Here is a 23,034-nt window from a genome sequence, read left to right on the forward strand (position 1 = left end):
CACCGGCTGTTGCGGTTACTTGGGGAGTGAATCATCAGACGTCCCTCTTCCTCTCTGTAGATCTGCCTTTGTGATAAAAATAAATAAATAAATAAGTCTTCAAAAGCTTTCTTAAAAAAAAAATCTATCTAAAATGTAAGTACACTTGCCACAAGCCTTTGTCCCAGTTCACGCCCATCTTTCACATCTGACTTACACACACACACACACACACACACAGGCCCATGTCTGTTAGCCCAGCCGCTCGGAGGGGAATTGCGGGCGTCCTGTTCCTTTGCCCCAAATACTTTTGCCTGTGTGTTTCCTAACACACAGCATCCTCCAGCCCTGCTCACACGGGGGTTGTCTCAGCAGCGACAGCCTGCGGGGCCGGTCTCCTCCCTGCGGCTGAAACCCAAGTCTTCCAGGACGCTCAAGGTTCAAGTCCCCAGGACCGGCTGTGGACCTGCTGATACCCGGCCATCAAGGCCATGCTGTCCACTGAGGCAGTGGGGGAGAGAGGGGAGGCACAGAAGCCACGCTTTTATTTCCCTTGGGTACCACACAAGGAGGTGCCCAGCACTGACTGCTCACCTGAATGAAGGTGACCGAACTCCCTCACTAGAAAAGGAGTCATTTGGGATGCTGGCGTTTAGGCACCTGCTGGGCCAGTGTTCCATTTCGCTTTGGCCTGGCCCCTCTTTATCTTGTTATTATTATTTTTTTTTTAAGATTTATTTTTATTTTATTGCAAAGTCAGATATACAGAGAGGAGGAAAGGCAGAGAGGAAGATCTTCTGTCCGATCATTCACTCCCCAAGTAACCGCAACAGCTGGAGCTGAGCCAATCTGAAGCCAGGAGCCTGGAGCTTCATCCGGGTCTCCCACACATCAGTGCAGGGTCCCAAGGCTTTGGGCCGTCCTCCACTGCTCTCCCAGGCCACAGGCAGGGAGCTGGATGGGAAGTGGAGCTGCTGGGACATGCACTGGTGCCTCTATGGGATCCTGGCTGCCCATGTGGGGTGCCAGGAGCCCAGTTACTTGAGCTGTTCCCACTGCCTCCCACAGCACGCCAACACACACCCTTCCAAGCGCGTGATGTGCAGCCAAACGCCTGACCCTCCCGGGGGACCATTGGAAGATTCATAACTGAGACAGAACAAACAGCGCTAAGAATTGAAATTCTAGCCGGGTCCCAGACTGACCCCAGGCTGGCCACAGAATCTAGGGACCAGGGACGACTTGCCTAAGGCTTTCTCAGGAAGCAGCGAGATTTGAACCCAAATCCGGGAGGTGACCGGCCAGCCATGCACAGCCCAGCTGGGCAAGGAAGGGAGAGGGCATGACCACGGAAAGTTGCCTAAGATGCTACAAAGTGCTGAGTCACCGTGAGTTATGCTGAGTCAACAGGCCCCAGAGGTAGGCTCAGCTCAGGTCCTACCCTGCACTCATCAAACCCCACCCAGCCCATCCCTCCCCGACACAGCCAGCTCGCAGGCCCCTGCGTGATGGGCAGAGGCCCACCTGGCCCCCTCCAGCCCTGCTGGCCGCCTGTGCCAACACAACCGTGCCCACGCTCTTGTCTCTTCCGGGGACAGCCAGCACTCCCAGCTTCCTCCCGAAACAGGAAGCCACAGAGCACTTCTCCGTGGCGGCTGCTCGGCTTCCCACGCTTGCCGCTCCTCTGCCCACGCCACCGCTGCCAGCAAGGTCTTCCCTGCTCTCCCACCCCGATCTTGGACTTGGTTCTTTCGCCAAGGATTCCAGGTAGAGAGTGGGGTTCCCCCTAAATACACACACACACACATACACCCTATAAAGAAAATGTTTATTTAGGTATTTGAAAGAGCAATAGACAGAACACTTTGATTTGCCATTGAGTGGCCATGCTAATCAGGCTGGGCCAGACCAGGAGTTCCACCCGGGTCTCCCACATGGGTGCAGGGGTCGAGGACTTGGGCCATCCTTTGCTGCCGCCCGTGGCACATTAGCAGGGAGCTGGATGGAAGGACAGCAGCCGGAACTCAAGCTGGCATTCCAAGACGAAAGGCTGGCATTGCAGCGGGCACCGCAATGCTCTCTCTCCTTACCGAGTTGAGCCCCTTTTGCTTCTCAGCTCTCTCCAATGCCCTCTTGTTGATAAGCGGATGGGCAACAAGGGGTGTCTGCCTCCTGCCCTGTCCCCCCCACCACCACCAGGATGGGCAAGCATGGAGAAGGCAGAGGACTCCAGCATTCCCCCAGCGGGCACAGAGTCACCCAGCAAGTGGCCAAAGAAGTGGGTAGGGGCGGGACCAAAGTCATTCTCAGGTTCTGGGAGTTCTGAGCAGGGTCTGGAGGGCTCTGGGGCAGGGTGCAGAGCTGGGGTGCTGGGAGGAAGGCTGGCTCCTTCCCTAAGCAGAGCATTCATTTTTTCCCAGGGTTCCAGAAGGTAATGAGCTCCTCATCAAAGGGGGCAACCAAGGGATTTAGGCACAGTGTCTACCAGGCAGGAAGCTGTGACTCTGCCCCGGGCAGCAGCGTTTGATCTACAGGGGAGGGGACGAGGGCGTGACAAGGGGAGCCAGGACAGACGACAACACGGGAGAGTGGGCTCTATAGGAAAGAGCTGCAGTGTACCCCCTGCTCGGCCCACCTAGCAGGAAAGAGGCGCCATGTGCCAACCCCCGCAAAAAAAAAAAAAAACCAACTCTCATGTAAGTTCCTCTGCTACAGCCACCGCCCAAGGTGTCCAGGTCCCCTGGGGACTGGAGAGTCCCAAGGCCAGCATTCCCACGGCCCGTGGCCACGCCACATGGTTCCCAGCATGGAGGGGCTGGGCCTGAGGACCCCCCCCCCGTTCCCCTCTCCACGCGACCTTCCCCTGTGCCTGCCCGCTGCTGCATTTCTCTGCTATGAGCTCAGCTCAGGCCCTGGGGACGCAGGACCTGGGGCCAGGCCAAGACACAGCTGTGCCGGCACGCTGTCCGGGAACCTGAGAACGTGCCCTCCTCGGCCCACTGCTGCCCTCCCTCTGAGCCAGCAGGGGTGAGAGCAGCGAGCAAGCACAGGTGGGGTTGGGGAGGCCGACTTGACATGCTGAAAGTGGTGGCGGGGAGGGGGAAGTGCCAGCCAGGTCCCGCGGACATTAACTCCCCCGGGCATCCTTTTGAACATTGCACGGGCTCCCTACTGCCCGGAGTGGCTCAGCCTCTCACCCAGCCTCAACAGAGACGCATGGGAACCCTTGGTCCGCGTCTCTGCTTGCACCTGCTAGGGGAGGACGGACGGGAAGCCTTGCGGTGTTGGGGAGGGGTGGAGAGGGCAGAGGGAGGGAAGAGAGGAGAAGGAGGAAGGAAGGCCAGGTGGATGAAAGGCAGGGTGAAGGAGGCAGGGTGCGGGGAGCAGCCTGTGCAGGGGGGCGGGGAGGAGAGGTTAGGGCCGCCAGTGGGGTTAGATCCCACGGGGCTCCAGGCGGCTGCTGTGGACGGAAGGTACTGGAAGATTCTAACTAGAGGAGGCGACTCTGCTCCCCTTTGTAAATGATCTCCAGAGAAGCTCTTGAGTTCACACGGCCTCCTCTGTGCTCCCACGGTCCCCTGCTCCTCCTCCTCCTCCTCCTCCTCCTGCGATCTTGCCCTCCCCCACCTCTGCCCCACAGGCGCGCATATGCACACACACACACACACACACACACACACACACACATCCCTCTGGCTGCCTGCGAGGATGTGAAAAAAAAAAAAAAAACCTGTCGCTTGAATGAATGAATCAGGAGTCGTCAGGGCCTCTTGTCTGGGCAGAGACTGGCATGACCCAACCCAACAGCCACTGGGTCCAAGGAAGACAGGGGGAGGGGAGACTTCCCCAAGGAAGGAGGCCGGGAGCCGCATGGAGAAAACCACACATGGGCAGGAACACGCTTTTTAAAGACTATATGTGCTTATGGCATTGCTTTAAAAGGCAGAGGAACTTACGCTTTTTTAAAGATTTGTTTATTTTTTTTATTGCAAAGTCAGAGAGGAGGAGAGACAGAGAGGAAGATCTTCCGTTCTGACCATTCACCCCCCCCCCCCCAAGTGACCGCAATGGCTGGAGCTGAGCCAATCTGAAGCCAGGAGCCAGGAACCTCATCCAGGTCTCACACACACGGGTGCAGGGTCCCAAGGCTTTGGGCCGTCCTCCACTGCTTTCCCAGGCCACAGGCAGGGAGCTGGATGGGAAGTGGAGCTGCTGGGATTAGAACCGGCGCCCCTATGGGATCCCGGTGCGTTCAAGATGAGGAGGACTTTAGCCGCTAGGCTGCCGTGCCAGGCCCGGTAGAGAGACTTATATCAAAGATCGTCCATCTGCTGGCTCCCCCTCCAATGGGCTATGACAGCCAGGCAGGGCTGCGTGGGGCTGTAGCCAGGAGCCCTAAATGAAGCCAGGCTGGGTCTCTCCCACATGGGTGTGAGGGGCTCGGGCGCTGCAGCCTTCACCTGCTGCCTCCCCAGACGGGGAGCCAGGGGCCGAGGGTGGGTCTCTGACATGGGTGGAAGGGGCTTTAAACCATCTTCTGCCTGGAATGTCCTTCTTTCCCGACCCTGTTGCTCCCGCCCTGGGCAGGCCGCTCTCTCCTCCGGGGGCTCCGCATCCGGAAAGCCTTGGCTCCCGTGTGTCCCCGCCTGATGCCACCCTCCGCTCCCCCCACACAAGGCACCCTGTAGGTTAACCAAGGAGACACCGGACCCTTCCATGAGGGCATGCCTCAGACTTGCCTCCAACTTGCCCCAAACATGCCTTTCCAAACACAACTGCGGCATCGCCAACCCCCCCCCACCTTCCGCCTCCGCCAGTGCCTGGACCTGAGCCTCCATCTGCACCTGCACGCCTGGACCACACCCAGCCTCCTTCCAGGGTCTCCCCAAGCTCGCTGGTCCCCGGATTAGCCCCGAGGCGCAATCACATCGCAGACAGACACACAGACCTAACACCTTGTCCTGCAAGCATTCAATATCTTCCTCTTCCCGCCAGGTGCCCCCATTCCCAAGGAAACGTTAAAACCCAGCTTTTCAGCCCCGGCATGGTGGCCTAGCAGCTAAAGTCCTCCTAGCCTTGAATGCACCGGGATCCCATAGGGACGCCGGTTCTAATCCCGGCAGCTCCACTTCCCACCCAGCTCCCTGCTTGTGGCCTGGGAAAGCAGTGGAGGACGGCCCAAAGCCTTGGGACCCTGCACCCGCGTGGGAGACCTGGAAGAAGCTCCAGGCTCCTGGCTTCAGATTGGCTCAGCTCCAGCCATTGCGCTCACTTGGGGAGTGAATGATCGGATGGAGGATCTTCCTCTCTGTCTCTCCTCCTCTCTGACTTTGCAATAAAAAAATAAATAAAACTCAGCTTTGTGGTGTGCAGAGTGAATGAATGAATGACCCGAGCTGCGTGATGGGGACGTGGTCTGGGGGTGCAGTGACCCCAGGACAGCGAGCGAGAGGCGGCGCCTGCGACCATGCCCTTCCTTGGCGGCCTCACTGCGGGATTCCTAACTCCCGCCCAAAGCCCACTCTCCAGGGCCGCGCTCTGATTGGCTCCGACCGGGAGGAAAGGCGGGCCTGGGCCGAGCCGCGAGCTCCTATTGGGTAGAAATACTTCCGCCCGACCCTGCCTCAGCACAGGCGGAATCCGGCGCCTTCTCGTTCCCCTGGCAACCGTCAGCGGACCCCCCCCTCCCCTCCCATCCGGCCACTCTCCCAGGGGCCACCCCCACCCACCCAACCACCCACCCACCCACCTCCGGTCGCCTAGGCAACCGCTCCCCGTTCCGGTCCACCATCAGCCGCTCTCCCGTCGCCCTGGTAACCGCCGCCAGTCGCAGCCGGCCTGCATCCTCCCCCTTCTCCTCAGCACCGCCTCCAGCTCTCTCTCTCTCTCTCTCTCTCTCTCTCTCTCTCTCTCTCTCGCTCTCTCTCTCTCTCTCGCTCTCGCTCTCTCTCTCGTCCCGGGCCTGGACAAACCAGCCTGGCTCCCGCCCTTTGCAGGGAGGCGGCCCTGGACAACCCCATCCGTGGGACCCGTCCGGGCGCCACTGGCTCGAGCTTTTCAACATGCAGGACATGTTCCTCCCTTGCAGAGAAAGGCCTCCCCGGCCTCCCCAGCTCCCCCGCCACGCCACGCCTGGGCGGGAGAAGCGTTGGAGGCCTCTCTGCAGCCGCTGGGCCTGGGGTGGAGCACTCAGGGTGGGGAGAGAGGTCCCCAGGCCCTTCCCGCCTCTCTGCTGTGTGCTTGTCACCCACCCTACTCCCCAACCCTCAATCCCCCCACCCCCCAGGCCCTTCCCGGACAGCCCACCCTAGCTGGCTTGCTCTCCTGTGCCACCCCAGGGGGCTGGTACTGTAGGGAGGGGTGTGTGTGTGTGTGTGTGTGTATGGGGGGAGTGCAAGATGTAGACCATCCTGTGGGAGACGGGGTGCTCACCGGTGGGTGACCAGTGGGGTCAGTTCTGGCTCCCCCACTGACCCACCTCCTCCAAGAGCTAGGAGGATGCTACCAACATGTTTTGTGGGAAAATGGAAAAAGATAGATTTATTTTGGTGCAGTCTGGAACACATTAGCCAGGCTGCCCTGCCCTCTCCTCCCCGCCAGAGGACACATTTTCCAAGAACCCTTTTTTAGCGTCCCCTGAGGGCCCCCTTGGCGCGGCAGGACCCAGGGACGTACGTGACAGAAGCTGACTCTGCTGTGACCCTGTCTGGGGCTTGGCAGGTCCCGCTTTGACCTGGGAGCTGGAACCGGAGCTACACTGGAGAAGGTTCCAGGAGCTGCCAAGCATGCTGGGGATGGTGTGTGGCGGGGACAGAGGCTTCCGGGGGACTTACTCCCCCCGGCCCACAGTCTAACATACCCCAGGGAAGTTCAGAGTCGAGGCGATTTTACCCCAGGCCTCTGACACCAGCCAGTCTTACTGGGGCAAGACACCTTGGACTTGAACTGCTAGGACCACAGCGGTGGGGCTGGAGGGGTTGGGGGGGTGGCAGAAGTGGCTGGACAAGTTGGCACACCCACCTGATGGCCAGCGAGGGTCCTCCCTTGGCCAAGTGGCAGGAGCCAAGCCATGCCGCTTTATTCAGTTATTTATTTATTTATTTATGTTTAAAGATGTATTTGTTCATTGGAAAGTCAGATATACAGAGAGGAGGAGAGACAGAGAGGAAGATCTTCCGTCCGATGATTCACTCCCCAAGTGAGCGCAACGGCTGGTGCTGCACCGATCCGAAGCCAGGAGCCAGGAACTTCATCCAGGTCTCCCACGCGGGTGCAGGGTCCCTAAGGCTTTGGGCCGTCCTCCACTGCTTTCCCAGGCCACAGGCAGGGAGCTGGAAGGGAAGTGGAGCTGCTGGGATTAGAACCGGCGCCCATATGGGATCCCGGGCGTGCAAGGCGAGGACCTTAACCACTGCGCCATCACGCCGGGCCCCAGTTATTTATTTTTAAAGATTTAATTATATATTTTTTGTTGCAAAGTCAGATATACAGAGAGGAAGATCTTCCGTCCGCTGATTCACTCCCCAACTGACCGCAACGGCTGGAGCTGAGCCAATCTGAAGTCAGGAGCCAGGAGCCTCTGACAGATCTCCCACGTGTGTGCAGCGGCCCAAGCATTGAGATCAATTTTCACTGCTTTCCCAGGCGCATGAGCAGCGAGCTGGATGGGAAGTGGAGCAGCCAGGACTCGAACTGGCACCCATACGGAATGCTGGTGCTGCCATCACTGGTTCACACCCCCAAAGGCCTGCCAAAAGCCAAAGCTGGGAACCTTGATCAATTCAGGTCTGCCATGTCGGATGGCAGCAACCCAAATTTTAAAATTTTACAGATTTGTTGATTTTTATCGCAGGGTCAGATTTACAGAGAGGAGAGACAGAAAGATCTTCCATCCGCTGGTTCGCGCCCCCTAGTGGCCGCCATGGCTGGAGCTGAGCTGATCCGAAGCCAGGAGCCTCTTCTGGGTCTCCCACGCGGGTGCAGGGTCCCAAGGCTTTGGGCTGTCCTCGACTGCTTTCCCAGGCCACAAGCAGGGAGCTGGATGGGAAGTGGAGCAGTCGGGACACGAACCGGCATTCCTATGGGATTCCAGTGCACACAAGGTGAGGGCTTTAGCCATAGGCTACTGCGCTGGGCCCTACAATTTATTTACTCCAAAGGCAAGAATCACAGAGAAAGACAGAGAGATCTTCCATCTGCTGGTTCACTCCCCAGATGGCCTCAACTCCTAGGGCTGTGTCACCCTGCAGCCAGGAGCCAGGAGTGTCCTCCGGGTCCCCCACCTGGGATATCCTTTGTTAGTTCCCAAGAGCCTTAGCAGGGAGCTGAGCGGGAAGTGGAGCGGGTGGGCATCAGCGGTGGGTCGGGAGGAACCCGACTACCCTCCCAGGAGGAACCTGCTTCCTCCCAGCACTTCAACAGGTGCACCCAGGGATTCTGGTACTGTGAGATGGGACGAGGGCATCCCAAGCCGTGTTGTAACTGCTGCCCCAGCTCTACCCCACCGCCACCCTTAAACCGGGCATAACCTCGTCGGTGGTCAGAGAAGGGGCACCCAAACGTGCCCCTTGACAGCTGCGTGACCCGACCAGGGTGACGGAAGCGCATGGTGGTGTCTTCAGAATTGGTTTTCATTTTAATTCATCCGCATGTCAGTCCGAGTTACCCGGATATAAACCAGAACTATTTCACAAGCGTGGAGGGAAGGGAAAGGCTTGGGGCCTGAGCACCAGGAGGGGGGGTTCCACTCTGGCAGGCAGTGGAGTGGACCTCGACAGGAGTTGGGGGGACAGGGAGGGCGGTGGGAGACTGGGCCCTGGCATCCGTGCTTGGCCAGATCTGAATGCCTGTTCCCAGGCCCCGGCAGAAGCACAGAGAGAGGCTGGCGTGCCTGGGCCGCTGCGTCCGCTCTGCCCCCACCGAGGCACGTGACCACTCACGCTCCTAGGCACCCCCTAGTCCAGCAGATCCTGTAAGAAGGCCCACATGCGTTGGTTCATCTCCTGCGGGTGACTTTGGGGGATCCAGTGCCCCGCTCCGGGCAGGATGCAGGTCTCCAGTCGACCTGGCACAAAGCGGCTGCTGATGGCTCCCACGAGTCCCAGGTCAAAATAGGGGTCCTTCTCCCCCCACAGAAGGAGGGTGCGCATGGCCAGCTCCTGGGGCTCCAGGGGGAAGTTTCTGGGGGTCAAGACAAAAGGACAAAAGCATGGGATCGGATTGGAAAGGATGGGATCAGATTGCCGCACTGCCCGCCTCTCCCTTTTCCTTGTTGGGAAGCGGGGGTGGTGCGGTCTTACCGGAAGAGGTTGCGGTAGTAGTTGATGGGCCCCGTGAGCCCGCCAGGCTGTGAGAAGTGATAAAGGAAGGCCTCGAGCTCGTGCGGGGTCAAGTGGGGGATGCCCGTCTTGCGGTGCGCGAGGGTGGTCTTTAAAATCTGGGCGCACACACAGGTACACAGACGGTGGGGACATGTTCAGCCCTGTGTCCCCACCCCTTACCTCCCTAATGCTCCACCCCGGGACTCTGTCCCTGCGCTCCACCCCCATCCCGCACCTGGAAATCAGACATGGACAGCAGCTTCTCGGGCAGCCAGGGCAGCTGGAACAGGAAGACATAATTGGATCGGAAGAGCTGGCTGATGTGACGGATGGCGTAGTCTGAGGGGCAGGGCGGGGCGGAGGGGGTGGTGAGGTCAGGCTGGGTTGAGCCCTGCACCCTGGCATGCGTATTGCTCTCACATACACCCACCTAGGGCAACTGGCAGTTCCCCCCGTCCTGGGAGAATGGCCTAATCATGGTATCCGCGGGGCGGACACCTGTCGGATGCCAGCCGGGTCACACGTGCGCTCCCCTGCCCAGGTACAGGATCCCAGTCCTGGATCCCAAGCTCCCTGCCTAGATGCCTGTTTGACGTTGGGCAGAAGCTCAGGTACGCCAGGACACTCCCAGCTGGGATTCCAGTAGGTGACACCAGTTCTACAGGCCATCAGTGGCGTGGCCTGCAGTACTGCCGTACCCGCCCGGATAATTTTGCTCTGTAGAATCCGGGGAGCCTCTTGTGTGTTTCAGCTTCTGTATTGCAACCCCGTTGGGTAAGCAAGCCCAATGGGAAGACGTTCAGACTCCTGGGCCCTGGGACCAGCATCTAGCTCTGGGAGACTAGGCTGTTTCAGACACTGGGGCAGGGAGATCCTCCACTTCCTATCCAGGGGTTCTAGTCCCTAATCCAGACCCAGCTCTGCTCCGTCATGCCACCTGCCGGTGAAGATCCCTTACTTGGGGTCTCCTCTCTCCACCCCGGAGGGTCTTGTGTAGCCTTTCTCAGGGGTGAAGCCACAGATGGAAGATCTCCCTGCCCACCCCTCCATCCCTGGCACTCCCAGACCCCTAAGCACCTTGCGGTGGGACGTAAGGGAAAAAGAGACAGGTAGACACACAGGCTGTGTCCCAGGCTCAGGAGCCCACCTTGGTACACTGACATGGGCGCCGCGCTGACCACCACCATCCTCTCGACCAGGGACGGGAAGTAGATGGAAAAATTCCAAGCCAGGAGGGAACCCCAGTCGTGACCCACCAGGATGCATTTGGAATAACCTGGGGGGTGGGATGGGGAGTGTGGAGGGAACGGGTTTGAGATGCCGGTTTGGAGCAGGGGGTGGGAGGGTGGGGTGGCTGCGCGTGTGTGCGAGCATGGGGGTGGGGGGCGCGGCTGGGGGCGTGATGCGGGGGGGGGGCGGGGGGCGTCCACACCTAAACCCTGAATGATGTCCCGGATGTCAGTCATCAGCAGGTCCATGGTGTAGCAATCCACTTCCCTGGGCGCGTCCGAGGGACCATAGCCGCGCAGGTCCACGGCCACCACGTGGAAGCGGCTCTGGAACTCCCGGAGCTGGTAGCGCCAGGAGAACCTGCCAGGCGGGTGGAGTACACGGCTGGTGGTGATGGTGTGTGTGTGTGGTGTGTGTGGGGCGAGGGGAGTTGAGTCAGGACCTTCCCCCACCCATCTGGCAAGGAAGCACTGCACCCCGCCCGCCCGCCCGCCTGCCCGCCTGCCTGCCAGCCTGCCAGCCTGCCACCCTGTCTGTCCTGGAGAAGCCCAACAGTGGGATACCGAGGGGTACCCTAGCTACCCTTTACGTCCTTCCCGCTCCCCCACACACCCTCCTATGGCCTACCAGTTCTCAGGGAAGCCGTGCAGGAAGAGCAGGAGCGGCCCGTTCCCGCGGCCTGCTGACACGTAGTGCAGGCGCAGCCCGGAGCTCTAGGGGAGAGAGGTGGTCCCCACCCCGGGGCTGAGGTCCTCGGGGATGCTGAGGTCCTCGGGGATGCCGAGGTCCTCGGGGTCCGGGGTCGGGTCTCCATCCCCGCGCGCGCGCGCTCCTGGCTCCGGCACCCCGCTCCGCGCCCCCACGCTCGCTCTCACCCTCAGCGTCAGGAAGCAGTGCTGGCCCAGCTCCGGGTCGTGCAGGCAGGCCGGGGCTGCGCGTCGGGGTCGGCCGCAGCATCCTCTCCGGGGCCGGCAGAGCACGTGCGCCAGGGCCACGCAGCCGTAGACGGCGGCGGCCGCCAGCGCCGCCGAGAACACGACGCTCCAGAGCAGGGCGCGCAGCAGGCGCAGCGACAGGCGGGACGGCGCCAGCAGCGCGCTCACCGCCAGCTCGGGCATGTCGTGGGGGGCCCCGGGGGGCGGCCTGGAGGAGGAGGAGGAGGAGGAGGAGGTGGTGGGCTGCGGCACGGGGAGCTGCGCCCCCTCCTCGCCGCCCTGCTGCTGCTGGGCCTCGGGCTGCTCCGTGCTGCCGGTGAGGAGGAGAGGAGAGGAGAGGAGAGGAGAGGAGAGGAGAGGAGAGGAGAGGAGAGGAGAGAGGAGAGAGGAGAGGAGAGGAGAGGAGAGAGGAGAGGAGAGGAGAGGAGAGAGGAGAGGAGAGGAGAGGAAAGGAGAGGAGAGGAGGAGGTGGGCTGTGGCCCGAGGAGCTGCGCCCCCTCCTCGCTGCCCTGCTGGTGCTGCCGGTGGTGAGCAGAGGAGGAGAGGAGAGGAGGGCGCGCCCAGCGCAGCAGCCTCGCAGGCCGCGCACGCACACTCGCCCCAGGGCCCCTGGGCGACGACAGGGAAGCAGGTTGCAGGTGTGGGGGGGCGGGGTGCCCGGGTGTGGGGTGTCAGGTGTCGGGGTGTGGGGTGTCCGGGTGTCCTGTGGAGTGTGGGCTGTCAGGGTGTCCTGTGGGGTGTGGGGGTGTCCTATGGGATGTCAGGGTGTCTGTGGGGTGTCAGGGTGTGGGGTGTCAGGGTGTGGGGTGTCAGGGTGTGGGGGTGTCCTATGGGATGTGAGGGTGTCCTGTGGGGTGGCGGGGTGTCTGTGGGGTGTCAGGGTGTCAGGGTGTGGGGATGTGGGATGTGGGGTGCCGTGGTGTCGGGGTGTGGGGTATGGGGTGTCTGTGAGGGTATGGGGTGTTGGGGTGTCCTGTGGGGGTGTCGGGGTGTCTGTGGGGTGTCCTGTGGGGGTGTCGGGGTGTCTGTGGGGTGCAGGGTGTCCTGTGGGGTGTCGGGGTGTCTGTGGGGTGTCGGGGTGTCTGTGAGGGTATGGGGTGTCGGGGTGTCCTGTGGGGTGTCGGGGTGTCTGTGGGGTGTCGGGGTGTCCTGTGGGGGTGTCGGGGTGTCTGTGGGGTGTCGGGGTGTCTGTGGGGTGTCGGGGTGTCCTGTGGGGTGGCGGGGTGTCTGTGGGGTGTCAGGGTGTCAGGGTGTGGGGATGTGGGATGTGGGGTGCCGTGGTGTCGGGGTGTGGGGTATGGGGTGTCTGTGAGGGTATGGGGTGTTGGGGTGTCCTGTGGGGGTGTCGGGGTGTCTGTGGGGTGTCCTGTGGGGGTGTCGGGGTGTCTGTGGGGTGCAGGGTGTCCTGTGGGGTGTCGGGGTGTCTGTGGGGTGTCGGGGTGTCTGTGAGGGTATGGGGTGTCGGGGTGTCCTGTGGGGTGTCGGGGTGTCTGTGGGGTGTCGGGGTGTCCTGTGGGGGTGTCGGGGTGTCTGTGGGGTGTCGGGGTGTCTGTGGGGTGTCGGGGTGTCCTGTTGGGGTGCGGGGTGTCCTGTGGGGGTGTCGGGGTGTCTGTGGGGTGCAGGGTGTCCTGTGGGGTGTCAGGGTGTCTGTGAGGGTATGGGGTGTCGGGGTGTCCTGTTGGGGTGCGGGGTGTCTGTGGGGTGTCGGGGTGTGAGGGTCTCGTGGTGAGGGGTGCCGGGGGCGGAGCCTGCGCCGGGGCCCTGAGGGAAGTGGGGGGAGCCTAGATGAGTAAGGACCGATCGGTGTGTGTGAGAGAGGGACACGGCCTGGGGCGGGACTGGGGGGGCGTCCGCAGTGCGTGGGGGACACGGACCACCTGAGGGGGGCGATCCTGGAGCCAGAGCGGACCGAGGGGAGAGCAGGCCTGCCTGAGGGGGCGGGGCCTGACTGAGGGAAGAGCAGGCCTGCCTGAGGGGCGGAGCCTGGGTGAAATGGGAGGGGTCTGCGGCGAAAGGGGAGGGACTGGGGCGAAGGGGTTGGGCCCGGGAGTGAAGGGGCGGTGTCTATGCAGATAAGCGTGGCCCAGCCGACTTTTTCCGGCGAAGGGCGTGGCTCGGGAGAGCTGTGGGCGGAGCCTGCCTTTGGGCGCGGAGGCTAAGCCAATGAGTTGCGAGCTGGCCGACCTGGAGCCGTACCAATGAGAGGGAGTAGGAGGCGGGGCCGGAACCGATTATGGCGGGTGGGGCGGGCCCGGAAGCGGAAGGCGCGGAGGCGGCGGCCGCCGGTTGTGGCTGAGGCGGGAGGCGCAGGCGTCGCCCCGCGGCCCCGAGGACATCTCGGGGAGTCCAGGCTGAGGACACCCCGACCCGGAGCGCGCGACGGCCGCCCCCGTGACGGCTCCCCTTTACGCCGCTCGCAGCACCACCGGCTCGGCTCTGCTTCCGACGACGGCGGCTCCCCGAGGTCACGGCCCCGCGCCGTCGTCCTATTGGCCGGCGGGCTCCGGGGCCCGCCCCTGCGCGGCCCTGATTGGCCCGTTGGCAAGAAGCCTGTGCGCAGTGTCGGGGCAGGCGTCTCCAGTTCGTGTGGGAAGTTGGGGCGCTTTGGCTTTCTGTCCGTCCCGAGGACACCCATCATTGAACCTTGCCTGCTTCCCTGTTATTTTGGGCGTGGGCCGTCTTATCACCTTCCCTAAATGGCAGGATGAAGTCAGCGGGTCGGCGGCCCCACTCCTCCCGTCCCTGGGAACTTGGGCTCTCTTGGGGCTGTCCGTGGTGATAAAGTGTGCTCCAGTCACACGTTTTAAAAAGAAAGATCGTATCCATCTTTTAAAAGCAGGGTTAGCGGGGAGAAGCCAAGACCTGCAATCCACTCCTCCCCCGACACAGGGGGTGAAGGAGGGAGCCAGGAGCCTGCAGCTCCGCCCTGGTGTCCATCGCTGGGGGGGGGGGGACAAGGGCCCCAGGGACTCGGTGCTCCCTCTCTCTCTCTCTGCAGCTGGACTGCAAGCAGAGCAGCCAGAACCAGACAGGCAATTCCTACAGGGCTGCCTGCCATCCACCAGGACCGTCCGCGAGGCTGGGCAGGCTGCCCAACGCTCCCCTGTCCAGCGAGGTCCACCTCCAGGCAAAGAGTGGTCAAATGACAGCACCCCGAGTTACGGACCCCAGGCCCGCCGTGGTGTCTCAGGACAATCACTTCCCTGCACTGGGTGCTCCTGGGCCTGCCCCGTGGCATGCGGCTTTTGGAATCCGAGTCTCACCCTCCTTTGCCACAAGGCCAACCCCCCCACCCCACCCCCCGCCCAGTCTTGAGCCATCACAGGAGTCTTGAACTTTTTTTATATTCAGTACAAATGTTTATTTTTTTGCAATGAGAACTGCACAAAAAAAAAAAAAACCTTTAGTATATAAGTGAGAAGTCTACGCACTCCCTTCTACAAACGTCTCAAGTGTTTTTAACAAGTCTCAGATTCACTGACATAATTATTGGCCAAGCGGATCGTGCATACAGTACAGCGGGGGGGCTTGTACACACGCCTCTCACTCTCAGAAAGACTAAGATTTGCTAGTATTTGTGGGGAAGGGGTGGATGGATGGCTGCTGCAGGGAGAGGCCGAACCCACAGATCCCAGCTGGGCCGAGACCATCACACAGCTCGCTGTCTCAGCAAGAGAGTGACCACAATCACGCACGACCGAGCCAGGGGTTGGGATATGGACGGACAAATCTGAACCGGGAGCTAAGATAAGGATTTTGTGTGTGTGTGTGTATGGATCCCAATGGGGGCCGAAGGCTTGGAGCGCCCCAGTGCCGAGTACAGATGAACGCTGTGGGGAGAGGGGAGGCTTTGGGGTTCAGGGAGGGTAGGGGGCTGCAGGTTGGCAGGTGGCAGTGCCAGGAACAATTCGCATTACACGGAAATCAACACACACATGCATCTGCCATCCGTCCTAGGGGCTGCCTGTCTTGGGGAGGCGGGGCAGCGAGGGGGGCCTTTGCAGGCGGGGACGCGTGTGTGGCATCGGGGCCGAGGACCCCGTTTTGCGGGCAGGTCTGTGTGTGTCTAAGGAGATCTGGTTAACCCTGAGCTTCAACGAAAAGGAGTATGGAAAGACGCGGAGGAGGTGTGGACGGAGGGAACCACACTGCCAAAGTCTGGCGAGGCGGGCACGGGGGGTGGGGTGGGGTGGGGGGTGGTCCTGGGCTGACCTCACCTAGGCCCGACAGCGGTTTCACCCAAGAAATGTCAGGGAGACGCCAGCATTAAAAAAAAGAGAGATGCGTTTATTCCATGATCGGTACAGACCAAATGCATATTTACCGTATCAAAGTCAAATCACTCAGTGACTCCGGAGTTTGGCCAACGCTGAGGCGCCAGCGTCGTGCTGGAGGGGTGGGTTTCTCATGGCACGCGTAACCTCACTAGGGGCTCCAATTATAAAATTAAAAAAACAAAAACAGCGAAGGAAGGAAGGAAGGAAGGAAGAAAGGAAGGAAGGAGTAGTCGGCAGGGCAGGGGCAGGGGCAGGGGCAGGACCCGGGGCTGGGCTGTGTTTGGGGGGTGGGCTCTGTCTCAGTCTTTATACCCCACCTCCCAAATGCCACGGTGCCCAGGGCCCCCCTTCATCCTCAGGCCCTGCCTTCCTTGGTAAAAAGAAAAAAAAATCAACAGATTTAACATTAAAAAAAAAAAAAGCCAAGAGACCATTGGCAAGGTGGGGGAGAGAAAGAAATCATTGGTTTCTGGTTTTATAATTAAAAATAGACTAATAAAAAAAATTTGCAACTGAGTAAAATATAGGCAGGGTCTTTTTGCGTCTTGGGGTTTTCTTTTTTTGTGGATTTTTTTTTTTATACTCTTTTGAGGGTTTGTTTTTTGTTTTTTTTTTTTCTCCTTGCATTTGTTGCTCTGTTTTTACACCAGTTTGGTGGAGTCACCAACAGACTTCAAAGATATGCCAAGTAAGCTCACTATTTAACAGTACAGCCACGGTCACACACTACCCACAGCGCGGTGGCAGCTGCCGCGAGGAGACGGTCACACCATTTGAGATAAGCAGTGCCATTGTGTCGGAGGAGAGAGAGTTAAAAATAAAATAGACTTCAACAAAAAAAATATATATATATAGGAAAAAAAAAAAAAAGAAGAAAAACAAAAAAACACAAACGAACAAAAAAGAAAGAAAGAAAAAAAAAAAAAAAAAAAAAACACCACCCAGAAACACAGGTGGGAGAGGAACTGACTTTGGTTGGTGGCTTCACTCCCCTGGCAAGGCCCGCCCACTGGCGCCCGTGCGTGGGGCAGGCGCCGCGCTCCGCGTGGCCGTGGACACACACACACACACCTCCACGGCGCTATTCCCTTTTGCACAAGCAAACACTTAAAGAGAGTGGCTCTCCGTTTTAAAGGCTTGTGGGGGTCGGGGAGGAGAGGGGGGCTCTATTCAAGGCAAAGTCAGTGCCAGCAAGGGTGCGCGGGGCAGGTGCCCTGGCTTGCTTCCAGCCCGCGGGCGCCTTGCCCTGGCCGCCTGGGAGTGGGTGGCAATGGCAAGGGGTTTTAAAGGGGGAGGACTCCCGGGCAGGCGGGGGACCCTCACACACGTCACGTTCCCGGAAACAGAAAACCAAAGTCATGGTGGCGGTAGTGACAATGTCCTGTGGACACCGGCGGGCACCGGCGGGCAGGGGGGAGGAGGCGGCCTTCTGCCCGTCCCCCCCCTACACCCCGTGCACGGGCCGCGGCGCGCTTGTCCCGAGGCGAGCTCTGAGCCGATGTCCTGCGACGGGGTGGGGTGGCGGGTGGCGGGTGGTGGCACGTCTGTCCGGCTGGCTGTAAGGCAGACAGGCTCTGCGATCCTCAGCTGCCCGTCAGGCCTGCCCCGGGCATAGCATGCAGGAGGGCCAGGCCAGGACACCGCTGGCCGCCACTGCTCCTGCCTCCACTGCCGCCCCTAACACTATTGGAGAGTCAACGTATCGCCCAGAAAGTCACAAGTCACAAGTCGCCTAGGTGTTCTCAGAAAAGATTTTCTTCAAATATTGACAATAGATCACTCTGAAAATTCATGTCGATCGTAGCTGCCATCTGCAGGGCAAGGAGGGAGGCACAGTGAGCTGTGAGCCTGAGGGTGGGTGTGTGTCCCCTGCCCGCCCTGCCCACCGCTCGCATCCCAGGACCCCCGGGGAGGAGCTCACCGCCTCCCGGCGCCGCCGCTCCTGCTCCCGCTTCCGGGCCAGCTCCCGCTGCTGGTCCAGCATGGACTGGGGCTGGGAACTCTGGGCCTGGGGGGCGGCAGCCGCGGCCACGGCAGCCGCTTGCTGCTGCTGCTGCTGCTGCTGTTGCTGCTCCTGGCGCTGCTGCTGTTGCTGCTGCTCCTGGCGCCGGCGCGCTTCCTCGTGGGCACGCCGAGCCTGCTCCAACGCATCCTCGTCCTCCCGGCTCCTGGGCAGGCACAGCAAGCGACGGGGGGGGGGGGGGCCTTGGTCAGCAGGGTCCTGGGGCAGGCCCAAGGTCGGGACCCCCGGGCCTGCCCCAGGACCCTGCCTACCTCATGCGTTCCTGCCGCAGCCTCTCTTTCTCCTTCTCAGCCTGCTCGGCCTGCGCCTTCAGGGCCTTCTCCCGCTCCTCCTTCTCGCGGGCAGCGCGGCGGAACTGCTCGAAGCTGTCACTCGACGACTTGGCGGTGGAGGACGGGGTGGTGTGGTGCTTCTGCACCAGGCTGGCCCAGGAGCCCATGTTCTTGATTTTCAGGTCCTGCAGCAGGGCAAGAGAGGCCAGATGAGGCCCACGTGGCTGGCCAGGGCACCCCTTAGGCCGAGGGCACGGGCAGGCCTCTCTCTCTCGTCCCCACCTTTTTGGGTGCAACTGGTGTCTTCGGTTCTTGCTTCTGCTTGTCCTTGTCGGGGGCACCCGGCGGGGGCGCTGTCTGCTCAGGGGGCCGGATCACAGCCCTGCCCACGTCCACAGGTTTCATCTCGGGGCCTGGAACACAAACAGCCGTGGGTCCGGGGCTGCTGCCGCGCCCAGCGAGCTGGCGCACAGTCCTGGCTGTGGGTGGGCGGGGGGAACACTCACGCGGGGGCAGGTGGACAGGGGCCTTGATGCTGTCCGGGTGCTTTGGGGGCTCCGGCCGCAGCGAGGGGCTGAAGGGCTCGCTGCGGACGATGGGCGAGTGGATCTTCTCCTCCTTCACCACCACCAGGGGTTGGGGCTGCACCACGGAGGCCGCACGGAGCTCCTGCGACCACAGAGGCAGGATGGCCTGGTGAGGTGGGCAGCCGGCCCCGGCCCCGGCCCCGACCCCGGCCCCGGCCGAACCCTGGGGGCGCCGCAGATCAGCCCTGCCCATTACCTGCTTCTTGGGCTGTACATTCTGCTGGGGTGGAGACTGGTGGCTGAGGGTCTGGAACGCTGGCATCTGGGGGGAATGTATCATAAGCGGGGAGGGGGGCTCGCGGAGGTGACCTGGAAGGGGGACAAGCACGGGTGTCAGAGGCTGCCAGCCCTGGGGGCCCCCCGAGGGCCGAGAGGCATCGCAAGGACAAGACAGCACACGGCCCGACCTGGCTGGCAGCAGCACGGATGGCAGCCACTGGGCCCCGAGAGGACGTGCCCACCCCCACCCCCCGCCACTGGCAGGCTCAGCGCGGCTCAGCTCAGCAAGCCTGACGGTTGTGAACGTGGCCTGGGCTACACGTGCAGGGCACATGGTAGCAGTGGGCGAGCTTCAACAAGACCCTCCCCAGGTTCGATACCGGGCTCCGTCCCATAGCAGAACAGGCACGACAGGCCTGGGCGTGCCATTTCCGGAAGCTGCTGGCCACCTGGCCACCTGGCAGGGACTGAGGAGCCTGGTGAGGGTCAGGGAAGCTCTGAGCCCTGCTCCTGGCCCTTTGGGGAAGGAGCCGCCTCAGCCAGACTCGCCAGCTTTTCAGCAGCTCTCTCTCATGCGCTTCAGCCTCAGGATCGGGGCCCTCCGCTTGAACCCCTGCAGGATCCAGGCCAACGCACCTCGGCCTGCCCCAGCCTGGGAGCAGCCCCAGCGTCCACAGAGATGACACACTCTCTGCCATGCTTGGCTCCGGGTGCTGCCTGGGGTCTACTTCCCGGCCTCTCTCAAGGCATGGGTACCCCTGGATTCCACACAGACACCTCCCTGACCAAAGGCACCAGATCCCCTGCCCCCAGCCCCTCGGACAGGACGGCGCCACCGGAAGCACCTGCCAAGTGGGCCTGGACAATGGCAGGACCCGGGGGCAGGGGGGGCGGTGTGGCTGGACTGCAGTCATGGCTTGCAGGTGAGCTTTGAAAGCGACTCACTGACTGCAGTCCTGGCTGATGGTTTTTTGTGGCCACCAAATGATGATGCAGATATCCGACCAGCTCACTGAGCCACAGAAAGCAGCACAAGGCTGGCTGGCTGGGTGCCTGAGGTGGGGACCCTTGACAGCGTGGGCTTTCGGACCACACGACAGAACTGCCGGGTTCTCGGCTGCGGGACCCAAGGGACTAGTGTGGGAGGGACCCCGAGGCAGAGCTGCAGGTCCTAGGTGGACCGCCAGTACTGGCTCTTCTGAAGGCCTTGTTTACCTACCCACGTTCCCAGCGCCCTCTCCCAAGGGAAAGAGAGCCTTGGCTCCGGCCTTTTAGCAGGTGCAGCCGTGCCGGGGCCAGCCAGGCCCACAGCAGTTTCCCAGGACACATGCACAGCTGTCCCTGGCATGGGGCACACAGGCAGCCAGTCACTTGGCGCCTGACAGCTCCCGCTGGGTTCCGAAGCCATCGTGAATCTGACTTGCTGCCCCACTGATGGGCAGCACCCACTGTACCCAAGACAGATAAACCTCCACTGCCCAGGCCAGACCGCCTGTAGCCAGCCGGTACATTTTGGTTATCAACATTAAAACAAAACAAAACAAAAAACCCCAAGAACACAGGCAGAGTAGGAGGGCACGGGCTCCTTGATGAGGACAGGAGGGTCTGGCCTCAAGAGAGCAAAGCTGGCTCTTGGATGGGCTCAGCGCCCACAGCGGTCCCCCCACTCTGCTGCCCCGCAGTTGCTCTTGGAGGGACCGAGGTGGGGCTCCCTCCGGGGCGTCTCGGGTGTTCTGAAAACCCCATGGCCAGGAGCTGCAGGAGGCACCAAGCCTCACAGCACCGCAGCCCGTGCCTGGCAGGCTCGGGGTGGGTGGAACCCAGCACAGCCCGCGTGCGTGCGCTGGGGCGGGCGGGTGGGCAGGCCTGCACGGCAGCACCGGGCTGGCCCTGCTAGAGCCCAAGGGGGCACTCACCGGCTGAGTAGGGGTCTGACTTGTGATGCCGCGGCGAAGGGTGGTGTTGGATGACTTGCTGAGGCTTGGCGGGCTGCGGTGGGGGTGGCTGCTGGCTGGGCGGTGGGTGTGGGGGCTGCTGGCCTGGGGGGGGCGGGGGCTGCTGGATATGGCCAGAGAATTGCATGGGCTGTAAGTGCACGGGCCGCGGGGGAGGCTGATGTTGCTGTTGGGGTGGAGGCTGGGGCTGGGGCGGAGGGGGTGGGGGCGGCTGCTGCTGCACCGCGGGGTGGGCCGGGGGCGGCAGGGGTGGCGGGGGCTGGGACTGCACCTTCACGGAAGGGAGTAGCGGTGTGGGGGGCTGCACCTTTTGCAGCTGCTGCAGGTACAGCTGCATTTGCATGGGGGTAAGGGGTGGGGCGGGCGGCTCCTCATCTTCCAAAAGCACTTGGGGAGGTTGAGCCATGGGGGGCTGTGGGAGCAGGGGGGGCTGGGCCAGGGCAGGGGACACAGCTGGCCGGGCAGGCTTGGGGGGCAAGGCGGCAGCTCGGTTGCTGGGCCGCGATGGCTGTTGGGGCATTGTGTTGTGCAAAGCTGGAATGACACATTGCAGGGCCCGGCCTGAGCACCAGTGCCCAAGCCCGGCCGCGTCACTCCATCCTGGCCTCCCCCGGGCCTCCCTCCCATCAACCAACCCCCCCCAGCCTCCACAAATTCCACACGGGTCTGGGGGAGGTCTCCAGGCGAAGGTGGAGCCCTTAGAGTGCAAGGTCACTCAGACAGACCTACCCAGCACTGCCAGGCAGGGGCCGGTCCTTGGCCTAGACCTCCCCGGGATATGCTGCCTGGACTGCCATGTCAAGAGGGGTTGGTCCCGGATGGGGACGCCAGGCCCTCCCGCTGTCCACCTGACACCACACACACCCAGCCCAGCAAGGCCCAGGGAGGGCCCCCTCCTTCATTTCACAGGGCCAGCAGGTGCTGCCAGCCCCCAGGCCGCTGGGGGAAGGGGAGCGGAGCCACCACACTCACCTGGGGGCGACACCACGGCGTGCTGGTTGAGCTGGGGAGGGGTGCTGTGTTCGGGTGGCTGGGGCAGGTGGGGTGGCAGCTCGGGCTGTGGCAGGTGCAGGATGGGCTGGGTGAAGTGGGGGATGGGGTCGAAGACGCTGCCCGGGAGCTGGGGCTCCAGGACGGGCACCTGGGCAGGGATGAAGGCCGGGGGCGAGGATTTCATGGCCGGGGCTGCCTGCTGCGGCATGGAGGGAGGAGGGGGCGGGGGCGGAGGCGGCTGTGGCTGCTGCTGCTGCTGCTGCTGCTGCTGCTGCTGCGGCGTCGGAGGGGGAGGCTGAGGCTGTGGTGGAGGCGGAGGGGGCGGAGGCTGCTGAGGAGGCTGAGGCGGCTGCTGAGGCATGGGGGCTGGGGCCGGCTGCATCTGCTGATGGTGGTGGTGGTGATGCTGCAGGCGGACAAAGACAGGGCGGACGTCACGGGCTGGAGGCCTGACCCCAGGGTCCCCCGGGGGAGGGGGGGCAGGGGCACCCAGAAAGAACACACCAGGCAGTCTACGTACCTTCTTCTGGTCCCTCCCGGGATGCCCCTTCTTTTTGGACTTGGGAGCCATTTCTGTGGAGGAAAAAGAAGACGGTGAGGCTCTGGCAAGGGAGACCCAGGAGCTGGCTGCGGACACGGGAGCGGTGTTAAGACGGAAGGGCGCGTTTCAGGCTAAGGGCTGGTGACTGACGTGCAACCAGCTTCTGCCGGGGACAAGGTGGCCGTCACGGGGGAAGGCGGTTGGAAAAGGAGATCCGGGTCCCATCTCCCCTCCCTCTGCCTGTTGCTTGGGGCAGCCCCCTGCCCCAACAGGCCTTCCCCATCCGGATCCTGACCACCCGTGTCACGGAAGGATGACGGCTGCTTGCTGAAACCATATCCCTGTGCTGGGCTGCCTTGGACCAGCTCTGGCGACTCGGTGGCCAGTACGCCCGGGACCCCGACTACCTCTGCCTAGGAACCACCTGTGATGTGGAAATGATTCAAGTGACAGCTGAGGAAGAGTTGGATCCGAGATGTGAGAGTCAAGTATCTTCAAACACAGTAATGCTGGGGGGGGCTTCTGAGCCCCCCCCCTCCTTCCTGACCTCCAAGAACAAGCAGACACGCTCATGCTGGGGGCTGGGACGGAGGCACAGCCAGGACACATCCATGGGAGTGGAAAGAACTGGCAGGTGGGCACGCAGTGAGGATCCGGCCCCCCCCACCCCCCGCTGCCACCCTGCTTGGAAGTGAAATAGTTC

The 23,034-nt window shown here is 62.0% G+C and overlaps 2 protein-coding genes across 2 annotated transcripts in view; both read right to left on the reverse strand.

The window, feature by feature from the left end:
• Positions 1–8,420: 8,420 nt before the first annotated feature.
• On the reverse strand, positions 8,421–11,647 carry EPHX3 (epoxide hydrolase 3). The gene is made up of 7 exons (XM_040990427.1): positions 11,405–11,647; positions 11,157–11,242; positions 10,732–10,889; positions 10,447–10,575; positions 9,535–9,638; positions 9,279–9,415; positions 8,421–9,159 (listed from the first exon to the last, which is right to left on the reverse strand). Exons 1-7 carry the CDS (start codon positions 11,645–11,647, stop codon positions 8,934–8,936), a joined length of 1,083 nt encoding a protein of 360 aa, XP_040846361.1. The 3' UTR covers positions 8,421–8,933.
• A 5,633-nt stretch (positions 11,648–17,280) lies between these two features.
• Positions 17,281–23,034, reverse strand: part of BRD4 (bromodomain containing 4) — a 58,568-nt gene continuing 52,814 nt past the window's right edge. Inside the window, exons 12-20 of the mRNA XM_040990420.1 lie at positions 22,311–22,363; positions 21,770–22,196; positions 20,759–21,331; positions 18,820–18,932; positions 18,543–18,705; positions 18,319–18,449; positions 18,016–18,221; positions 17,663–17,909; positions 17,281–17,552 (exon numbers count right to left, since the gene is read on the reverse strand). Coding sequence (XP_040846354.1) covers positions 17,484–17,552; positions 17,663–17,909; positions 18,016–18,221; positions 18,319–18,449; positions 18,543–18,705; positions 18,820–18,932; positions 20,759–21,331; positions 21,770–22,196; positions 22,311–22,363 — 1,982 coding nt within the window. The 3' untranslated portion in view covers positions 17,281–17,483. The remainder of the gene's footprint in view (positions 17,553–17,662; positions 17,910–18,015; positions 18,222–18,318; positions 18,450–18,542; positions 18,706–18,819; positions 18,933–20,758; positions 21,332–21,769; positions 22,197–22,310; positions 22,364–23,034) is intronic.

This window comes from Ochotona curzoniae, unplaced genomic scaffold (assembly GCF_017591425.1).
Source record: "Ochotona curzoniae isolate NIBS_2020 unplaced genomic scaffold, NIBS_Ocur_1.0 contig_605, whole genome shotgun sequence".
NCBI classification, from domain to species: domain Eukaryota; kingdom Metazoa; phylum Chordata; class Mammalia; order Lagomorpha; family Ochotonidae; genus Ochotona; species Ochotona curzoniae.

Coding starts and splice junctions, on each gene's coding strand:
- EPHX3 (XM_040990427.1), bottom strand. CDS start 11,647: ATGCCCGAGCTGGCGGTGAGCGCGCTGCTGGCGCCGTCCCGCCTGTCG. Junction 11,243..11,404: donor ACTGCTTCCTGACGCTGAGG/GTGAGAGCGAGC, acceptor TCTCTCCCCTAG/AGCTCCGGGCTGCGCCTGCA. Junction 10,890..11,156: donor CACGGCTTCCCTGAGAACTG/GTAGGCCATAGG, acceptor CCCGCCTGGCAG/GTTCTCCTGGCGCTACCAGC.